This window comes from Stegastes partitus, unplaced genomic scaffold (genome assembly GCF_000690725.1).
Source record: "Stegastes partitus isolate 25-593 unplaced genomic scaffold, Stegastes_partitus-1.0.2 Scaffold14, whole genome shotgun sequence".
Classification (NCBI taxonomy): domain Eukaryota; kingdom Metazoa; phylum Chordata; class Actinopteri; family Pomacentridae; genus Stegastes; species Stegastes partitus.
In genome coordinates, this window is record NW_007577745.1 from 1,579,521 (window position 1) to 1,589,690 (window position 10,170).

The window sequence follows — 10,170 nt, forward strand, 5'->3', positions numbered from 1 at the left end:
CTAACCCTGCTAACCCTGCTAACCCTAACCCGTCCCTGTCCCTGTCCCTGTCTTGCTCTGTTCGCTGCTATCAGCTGTAGCCTGGCTGCAGGCCTGCAGGGGAACGCTGACCTTCTCTCTTTGCTGCTGAGCAGGAGAGAATAAAGGCGGCTGGAAACCTCCTCAAAGCCTCGTACTTCTGTCAACCTCCGCCTCTTTTGTCCGTCTGTCTGTCCTGCTCCCCCTTCAGAGATCAAACCACTGTAAGGTTGGGTTTAGAAGTTCAGCTCGTACGAACAAGCACTTCTGTGGAAAAACTTTCTTTTTGAACACATCAAACCTCTGTGGACTGAGATAATGAAGGCAGCCCAGAGGGCCAAGTTCAGGTTACTGGAAACTCAGCCAGAAATAACTGCTTTGCTGTTTTGCAAAGAGAAGACATGCTAGGACTCATCTTTTTTAAGTATCACAAGAGTGAAATGTAAATGCAGAGAGAGAGGTTCACCTCGGTTTGTAATCCAATCTCATCCTGTTTGAAGTTCTATCAGGAGAACAGCTTTGATCATGTGGACCTAATGAACTGAGAGCAGAGAGGGGAAAAGACAGCAGAGTTCTGCCTTTGTGGCGCTGCACTCTTCCCACTGATTGTCTGCTGGTTTATTGAAACACAGACTCAGTAATCCGGGTTTTCTCTGCAGATGCTGGCCTGTAAACCTGACGTGTAACGTATGAGCTGTAACGTCCTCTTCTACCCACCGTGTCGTCATGTCAGGGCTTTCCTTGTTCTCCTGTCTTTTGATTTGAGAGTAAATTGCAGAAAATTGCACCAATTGGTGCTTTTCGCCGTGTTCTTCTGTCTTCTGTCCATTTGTGGAGGTGGCGTGCCGACACGAGTTCGACGTGGAAGTGAAGCTGCTCGCTCTGCTGTAGTTTATAAGCTGTCACTGATTTTACAGTCACAAAGTCAGTGTTTAGTTTTCTTGACTTTGGTTGACGGATCTGTTGCTGTTGACAGAAGCTGAACGTATGAGTTTATCCCAGAGCGCCACTCGTTAGTTGGTTTTGTTGGGATCAGCTGAGCACGGCGTTGCCGCGGCGCTGGCCAGGAGCTGGTCAGCAGTGTGTGAATGTCGGACTTGTTTGCAGGGAAACACTCACGGATTCAGCCGTTTGCAGAACTGATAAGCCTTCGTGTGTCCTGATTGGACAGCGTGCTGTCAGTCGCCCTCTTAGTGCCGTCCCTCTGCCCTGCCAAAACAATGATGTCACCCTTGTTGCCATGGCGCACGGTGGGGCGAGCAGGAACATGCCAGAGAGAGAGAGGAGCTGCTGCTAAAGCTAAAGCTAAATACAGGTCGAGGAGTCGCTGTTCTGTGACGTGACGAAGTCTGTCGCTGCTTTGAATGACTGTCTTCAGATGAGTTCATACGTTTCCCGGATTTGTTTTCTACCAAAAGATGAGCAGAATAATTGTAAACGTATCTGACAGGAGTTTAAATGCCCACATCTGTCCGCTAGTCTGCACTTGTGTTGGTTTCTGTTGATTGAACAGCACAAATACAAGCTAGATATAATTCTCCAAAACATAACCGACGCTGAGTTTTAACCTGCTTGGTGCTGTACGCTGCATCAACCGCTTTCATGCCCAGCGTTAGCAACCAGCTAGTTTCTTAGCAAGTGAGTAGTTCTGGAGAAAGCTGCAAGTCGGAGTGAGAGTTGTAGTCTGGCTCAGGGTTTGTTTGGGAACAGACGGACACATGAGGCCGAGCAGTGGAAAGTCCCCGAGCCGGGGCAGAGCCAGCGGTAGTTTTCCTGATTCTCTCTCGCTTTCACTCCCACTCACTGACAACTCTGTAGGCCCTCTGTGTATCAGGACAGGGCCGCCGAGGGGACGGCTTCTCACACACACACACACACACACACACACACACACACACACACACAGAATCCATCCTCAACTATTTCTTCCAAAACATTCCTGACCAGATCCTCCTCCGGCTGCCAGAGGTTTGTGCCTCTCTCAGCAAACTGTACAGTCAACAGATCCGAGCACAGCCGTACAGTAGAACACCGTCATGAAGCCCTTTCTGTGGCCAGCTTGTTTAGAGTGGCCATACAGTTACCTTCTCCTTAAAACGACTGTAATTTCGACTACTCATCATAATTTCCATGTATCTTCAGGTCAGGCAAGAAGTGTGTGCTGCTAGCGGACGGGTCAGGGTTAGCCCGTCACCTCATCCTCAGTCGTTCATAGAATACCAAAAGTATGGTCATCTGCTGGTTTGCTAACCTCATGTTGCCTGATAGCAGTTTGTTTTTGTTGTGCCGGAGCTTCACGTCATCTCCTTTCACTCGGTCACAGTTGGTGTACAGCTGGAGTCAGCTGGTCTCGTGTGGACTTCTTTGTTCTCATGCTTCGGACTAGAGGCTCATCAACGTTTCTGTCTTTCCTCTTCAGGCGAAGCAGCTCTGAGAGGGGACCCCAGACTCCAGTCCCTGTCCCTATCCTCGTCTTCCTCCTCTTCCTCTTCATCGTCATCCTCCTCATCGTCCTCCTCCATCTCCAGCCACAGGACAGGTCCTCCTCCCATCAGCCCCACCAAGAGGAAGCTGAGTGGGGACCAGGGGGACAGCGACATGGACGACAACGAGCACGTGGCCAAGATGAGTCGACTGTTTGCTGCACAGCTGTGAGTAGAAGTAGAGCGACGCTGTTAAGGAGCATGAAGGTCCTTCTTAGATGTTCACCTCCTGAGATGCTCATCAGAAAGTGTGAACTTCCAGTTTTCCTCCATCGTCTCTCCTGTCCGTCTGTCCCTCTCTCTTTAACGTACACCAAATAAATACCAACAAAACTCAGTGGGTTGAACAGAAGTCCGTTGTGGTTCTGTTGGCCGTGTGCAGCTGTGCAGCCGGGCTGTCTCACAAGTCCCAGTTTGGAGTTTTGTGGCTATAAGCAGCGTGTAACTCCAGATCTTGGGGAGCTTGGAAATAGCGACTGTGCAACGGAGAGATTACTCACGTCGTTCCCACATTCCCGCTTCCAGAGATTCCAGAGATTCTGGAGATTCTGGAGTGCTGGTTGGTGGTGAAAGACTGCTAAGACTGGGGGCAGTGGAGTCAGACCCAGTCATGACTGAGTCAGTCATGGGACTGCAGCCATGGCTATTTATTGCAGCCAGTCGGTGAGGTGGTAGGTAGTTCTCACCACACAGAGAAATGACCAGTCGTGTGAACTGCTTTCATCCCACATGATGCTTAAAGGTGACGGTTGACCACTGTAGACGATCTGCTGGGTGGACTGGGAGCTGGAAGCATGATTCCTGGCTGTGTTTATGACGCTGGGATGCACATCACACATGTAAGTCAGTGAACACGGTGTCATAGATGGACACAAACAGGAAGCTTCCTGTCAGCGCTCAGCATGGATCGAAACATGTGCAACAGTAGTTTCCCCTTTTATTCATGGACTGCAGTGGTGGACCAGAGCTGAACAGTCTGCATGTCCACGGAGGATTCTCCAGGGCCTCCTGTGGTGTAGTCCACTGCCCTGCCAGCCATCAGATGCTGAGTGGTTCCATCACAGTTGATCTGCACTGCAGTCACACCACCATTATATATGTAGTGAGTACCGGGGAAGCCACTGAGCAGCATAATGGAAGAGGTTTTCCAGAGTGGCTTCAGGGCTTTTACTCAGTGAGGCTCCACAAAACTAAAGAACTGCTAAAGTTGTGTGATGTTCAGTAGCCTGTGTGGCCTGCCAGGGATGTATGGGCTTACAGGTAGGCGTCGCACTTCTCAGTGAAGCTGTTCTGGTGGCACAGGGGGAAGGGTCTTTGTTCCTTCATCTTGTGACCATCTGGGCTCACATAACAAAGGATTAGTTTGTGCGCCTTGACATTTGTGCAGAGTCATCTTGTTTTTTGTTATGGATGTGTCAGTGGTGGGAGAATTAACATTATACTCTGCGGTGAGAGCAGGCAGTAAATCCATCTTGCACTTGGAATATTGTTCTGTTGTCTCCGTTGTTTTTCTCTCCGTCGGAGCCGTTATATATGCACCATGCGGTTAACTTCTGCATGCATTGATAAGCAAATGCTCCCACTTGTGTATCACAAGTTGGATTTTATTTGGTGAGTGTGTCTGCCAGAGCACAATAGGACTCATTGTCCTATCAGCTTTCAGTCGATGTCACAACTCGTCGCCACAGCTCCTACATGCCACCGTTGGGTTTAGAGCTGCGTCCTGAAACAGATGAAGTCTGTGATGTTTCAGGCTTTCCAGCCTGCTCAGTGAACCGTGGTCGTTTCCTAGACGTGAGCCATAATCCCTTCATTTAATCTTCATTAGAATTATGACCTTGCAGTCATTTGACTCTTGGTGCTGGAGGTTAGACTTCACCCAACACAACTCCATCGCCGGTTGACTTTGCTGCAGCTTGAAGACAAAGCAGAGCTTTCTAACTCACAAAGATATCTTTGATCCTGGAAGCCTTTTTCCCTTCAGGCCGTCCTCAGTGTCTTTTTTTACTCATTTAATTTGAGGTTTCTCTGAGGGCATTCTTTCCCTGGCAGAGGTAACTGTTGGACAGCTTGTAGAAACCTGTAGTCAGCCTCTGAAGGTTTCCTCCTGGTTTGAGCTGTTCTGCCTCCAAAAAACAGTGATTACACCCAAATGGAGAAAGATGGTTGTTGTTACAGGAAAGGTTGGCCTAAAAATAGCAGGTAGGAGCACCCTCCACTGAAAACAGGGTAGAGCACTTCAGCCATATCAGCTTTCCATTTCATTCAGCTCATTCGTCAGTCGTAGGGGCAGTGGCGAGGCCTGCTTTTACAGAGGTGGGCTTCGTTGTTGGGAACAGCTTGACAGAAATCCAGAAATGGACCCATGTCACATGAACAGGCCGTTGACATGTCCAGAGATGGTATCGGTCCGTTCTGTCTGATGGCTGGCTGATGGTGCTCCTCTTCTCTAAAAGTTCTCTTTCTGCTCAGACGGCAGCTTCCTGTGCGCCGGCTGCTGCATGTCGGGTTTCTTTTGTCTTTGAGTTGGGTCATGCTTTGGCTGAGCTTCGACACAGACGGACACCTGACACCTGAGATTGTGGGCGGGGCTCTGACAGACGAGGCTCAGGTCTCCTTTGTTGTCCAATCACAACAAGCTGACGTCGGGGAGGCTCGGGCTGCACGGGAGGAAGAAGAAAACTCTGAACCGACCCGACCCGTTCTCTGGGTTTAGGACTGTGGCTGTGTGAGAGCTTTTCTCAGCAGTTCGTGTTTTCACAAAATCGTTTTCATTGTTTTGCTCTGAAGTCGATTAAAATGTGTGAGAAATGCACCCCAGCAGAGTTTCTGACTGAAGCTGGTGGTGGACGTGATCCGGAGGCTGCAGCCCGCTTCTGCTCCTGCACACGTGTGTCGCGATGTGTCGTCCATACATGCGTGTGGGTGAGCCGTGTCTCTGTGTGGGGGGAGGTCAGGCAGCCAGGGCCACTTCTCATTTTCTCTGAGGAGGAGGAGGAGGAGGAGCCTTGAACAAAGAAGCCTTATCCTGTCCACCGAGCCTGCGGCTGGAAGCTTGCTGCTGCTCGCCTGCTCCTCTACAGTGTCAGACCCGCCAGGGTCCAAGTCCTGTTGCTCAGCTGTTTCATTCCTCCTCAACAACCAGAGCCAGATATGGCGAGGACAGTTCGACAGCAGAACGGCCTGTTAGCTGGCTTACGTCTGACTGTATCAGGTCAGACTGTGTGTTTCTGTAAGTCACCAATAAACAGGATCACCGTGATGGAACCCACACGTTTGTTTGAGGGAAGATTTTTAGTAAATGATGTCTGGAAGCAGCCGTTCTTCTCTCGTGTCCTCCTTTTTCTTTGTCGTTCCTCTAAGCCTGTCCACATTTTAATTTCTCTTCTTTACACATTATTTGAACCTCTGAATAAATCATGCATTTGGACGATGCGGTCTGAAATCGGGCTGTAGTCGTATTTAATCTGCAGTCGCTGCTCCCAGTCCTGCAGCAAACAGGAGCTGCAGCTGCTTCTACTGGGAACTTCATCAGCAAGTTGTTCTCATGGAAGTTTCTCTGGAGGCCAAATGGGGAGAAAATAAGAGAGGAAGAGTCGGTGTGTGTGTGCTGTGGCCGAGGCTGGTGAAGTCATTGTTAGCCTGCTGTACATGGACTATTTGTGTAGAGAGCATGTGAGGAAGGAGGGAGTGTGTGTGTGTGTGTGTGTGTGTGTGTGTGTGTGTGTTCACATGTTGTTTTCTTTGCCTTCTTGTTGTGGTTGCTCCCATATCCGATCCACCGCGGCTTTGATAACAAAGGATTGTCTTCACTTCTCTTTCTGTGCAGTCAGTTAACTGGCAGAAATGTGGCTGATGTCTATCAGGACTTCTGCATGATTGAGAACCTGACAGATCTGACGCCACCGTGCCGAGAGCTGTGTGAAAGTTTGTGTGAGCAGCTTCAGGCTTTAGCAGAACGTGTGATTTGATATGATGAGGTTCAGAACAGTCGTCTGCAGGAGACCTCTGTGAAGGTGTGTTTCCTGTCACTTGTGATTATTCTCCCCAGAAGGATGCAAATATTCTGTCAGCTTCCGCTCAGAGCAGCTACTGAACGCTGGACTGAGTGTTCTGTGTTGAGAAGCTGTATGCTGGTGTTCACGGCCCAGATCAGGCCTGTTGTGGCTCACTGTGTGTGTGTACATAATACAATATATAGATGTGTATATATAGACACACATACACAGTACATATGTGTTTGTGGTCTTGTGCAGAGCTGGGTCGGGCTGTAACCTGTGGTTGAGCCTTCATCCTCCTCCTCCTCCTCTGCTCTCGTCTCCTCTCTACGCCCTGATTCTTCCCAGATGTTTCCTGTGTGTATCTCTCTCCCTCTTCTTGCTCTTTTTTAATTTATTTCTTAAAGGAGTAGGACATGAAGCTCTGCCCAACCAGAGATTTGTAGGAGGTCTCTCTCAAAACTTTGGAGCACAATTGTGAGAAAAAGCCTCGAACTTTTATAGCTGCTGCCTCAAAGCAAAATATATCCAACCTACCCAGCAGGCAGTCTCCTACAGAACAGAACCTGGCACTCTCTGGAAACAAACCCATAGTTTTAAAGTTGGTGGTTCATATATTTATATTTGTTTAGTTTAGTTTTCCGCTGTGGCAATCAGGGAAGTCAGCTCATACGACGCTGCTCGTTAAAGCAGCATTGACAAATTACACGTTCTCAGAGTTGGTAGGAACTCGGACCTACCAGCGCTTTGTTTTCCCTTTCAAGTCATTCAGACTCATGATCACAGTAATGATCTTTAACTTGAGGTTAACTTGAAGACAGGGTGTCATGTGAATGGCTGCTCAAAGGCTGTACTTAATGACAGATCCCAGCAGTGTAATATTGTTCAAGATATACGACTATATCATTTCTGTATTGAGGCTCGGCCTCTCTGGGTTTTAAATTAGGGCTCTTTCAGTCACTGCCTACCACAGTGTGTACCGCTAATGCCAGGCTGCACCAACCCGCCTCTATCGATATGTGCTCTCTGTTCCATTGTGTCACGCCGTCCGTTCTGATGCCATCACACGGTTCTGCTGAAGGAACCCAGTCTGACGTAGAGTCACCGATCTGGTCTTTGTGCCGGACATCTGTCACACACACAGAGGAAAAGACTGCATCAGGACCGACCACGAACTCAGAACTGTGTGTTTGACTCCTCGCTGTTCATCATCTGGAGTTACTGAATCTTATACAGACACGATCGTGATACGGACAGCTTTTAAATCACAGCCCAGATCAGCATTGTTCATCAGTATTCACTGCTTTTTAGGGATGAAATATGTTTATATATTTAGACTTCTATCAGGTTCGTATTCACCTGAACTCATTCTGTTTTATTAGAGGCCAAATGAAGACGTGCCTAACTCCACCTGCTCATCAGTCAGACTCGACTAGAGAACTTATCAGGTCTAAACGTGGCCTCGTTAAGCGCTGTGTGATGACGTATGTTGTAAACTATACAAATAAAGTGCACTTGAATAGAGCAGATATGACGGGCTCTGAGCTGCCCCGCGTCACTGCTGTCTGATGGAAGTTGGGTTTAAACTGAGTCCCTTCTTTTTCCCACAATCCTACGTCCTTTGGCTTTTTTTTTTTTTAGTGCCGTTTGTCTTCCCATGACCGCTGTAGGGAGCAACTTACTGAGTTCTTTAATTTCCAAAGCCTCCCATCCTCTGCTCTGTTCCCAGCCTGGCAGCGCTCTCGCCTCGCTGCCACCCCCATGCCCATGTTTCATGTGTAGCCCTCGCCGTCCGCCCTTTCCATCCTCTCCCTCTCTCCCCAGCTGCGACCTTAACGATAATTGAGAGGTGAGTAAGAGAGACAAAGACACAGGGTGGGTTTTGAATGCCTGATCCCTGGCATGAAATGTGGTCCGGGGTTTGGTGGGCAATCAGGCGAGGAGAAGGCGGGGGCGGCGGTGGACTCGACAGCTACACCATTCATTGGTCGGATTTGTTGATCCCATTCACTGGCTCCTGCGACGGCCCCTCTTGTATGAGGATGTGGGCATGCCTGCTCTTTGGCAATGATTAAAGTTTGGAACAACTTCCACAACCTAACTCAGGACCCAGCTGCTGGGAAGGGATGAAAGAGCTTTGTTATCTGCTTGCCTCGTAGCTAATCAGGGCACTGTTTATATCTGCAGATAATATAGAAGTTGTGCTGGAGGACTTCTGATTAGAACTTGATGTTTCCAATAGAAATAATTTAAACAATTAAATCACTTAAGCAGACTTTTGACATTATCGTAGCCCAATTGGGAGGTGATGAAGCCCACAGTGCATTTAGTATTTTGACTGTTTGATAAAGAATTAATGCTACTATGGGAAAACATAAAAGCTGGTTGGCGAGCCGTGGGCCAGGGTTTATGTGAATGCTGCCAAGTGTGTCCGTGTTTAACCCTCAGGAAGTTTGCTGCTGTTTGTAAGAGAAAGAGGAAAAAAGAAAGACAAAGAGAGAAAAAGGAGAGGGGGTCTCTGTTAATGTAAGCTCTCGGCACAAACGAAGGAAACTACCGACCTCAGTCTTTCTTCAAGTGGAGGTCCGGACCATTCACATGCAGCTCCCCCCTCCCTGCCTCTCTTCAGCTCTTCCTCTCGGCCTTTCTGTATGCCGTGGAGACTGTTTATTTGTGTAGGACGGTGCTGTGGACTCCAGATGCTTGACCCGGCAGTCAGGTTGCCTGGTCACATGGATCTACAACTGTTTGCCTGAACTTGTTGTTTTGCATCCAAACAAACCTCGGTCTCCTGCAGCTTTTTCACTCCCCAGTCTGTTGTGTGCTCTCATTCACACTTGTGCACTTGGGTAAGGAAATGCCTCCACATGGTGTCTGGTGGAGAGTAAAAGCAGTTGCATTATATCTGAGAGCCGCTTATTTAAAGGTAAATGTATTTGCCTTTTTCCAGTTGAGTCTTCAAGCCAGTGTGTGTGTTGATTTGTGCATGGATGAGTATATGCATGTGATTACTGAGGTGGCAAGAAAAGGAGCGGCAGAGTCCAGAAGTACAGTAACGCTGCCTCCCTGCAACTGGGCCCCACTTTGTTGGAAGAGAGTTGAGCTGCAGGAACACACACAGACACAAAGAACACACACATGAACACACACAGACACAAAGAACACACACATGAACACACACTGCATGTGATGCACTGACTGCAGTAAATGCTACCTGTTACGCTGCAGGCCAGTGTGCATGGTGTCCGGCCCGAACACGTCAGTGCATGTCAAAGTCATTATCATCAGAGCTGGCAGCTGGAAAAAAGGCCAAATCTGTGTTGCGTTAAACTGTTGTTACTTTGATCCCTTATCCTTATCTCTGCTTTTTTAAGATTAAAATATGAGCTCATAGTTTGGAAAGAACAGAGGGCTTTCTCTGTTGTGGGACGTAATTCTCTCTCGATGCAAAAATACGTGTCCAGCCTGCCTTCTACCACCCCTGTGGTTCAGCTCAAGGAAGTGAGAGATGTTGGAGATGTTGGAGATGTTGGAGATGTTAGGGAGTGTTAGAGACCTTAGAGAGACGTGAAGGGAATCACCAATTAACCTCAGCATGTTTCTGGACTGTGGGAGGAAGCCGGAGAACCCGGATAGAACCCACGCTGCACGGGGAGAACATGGAGACTCCA

The 10,170-nt window shown here is 48.6% G+C and overlaps 1 protein-coding gene across 2 annotated transcripts in view; it reads left to right on the top strand.

Annotated features, from left to right (window-relative positions):
• Positions 1-10,170, top strand: part of vgll4b (vestigial-like family member 4b) — a 41,356-nt gene that overhangs the window by 22,835 nt on the left and 8,351 nt on the right. For both annotated transcript variants that reach the window (XM_008290003.1, XM_008289995.1), the window contains one exon: positions 2,438-2,669. In XM_008290003.1, coding sequence (XP_008288225.1) covers positions 2,438-2,669 — 232 coding nt within the window. The remainder of the gene's footprint in view (positions 1-2,437; positions 2,670-10,170) is intronic.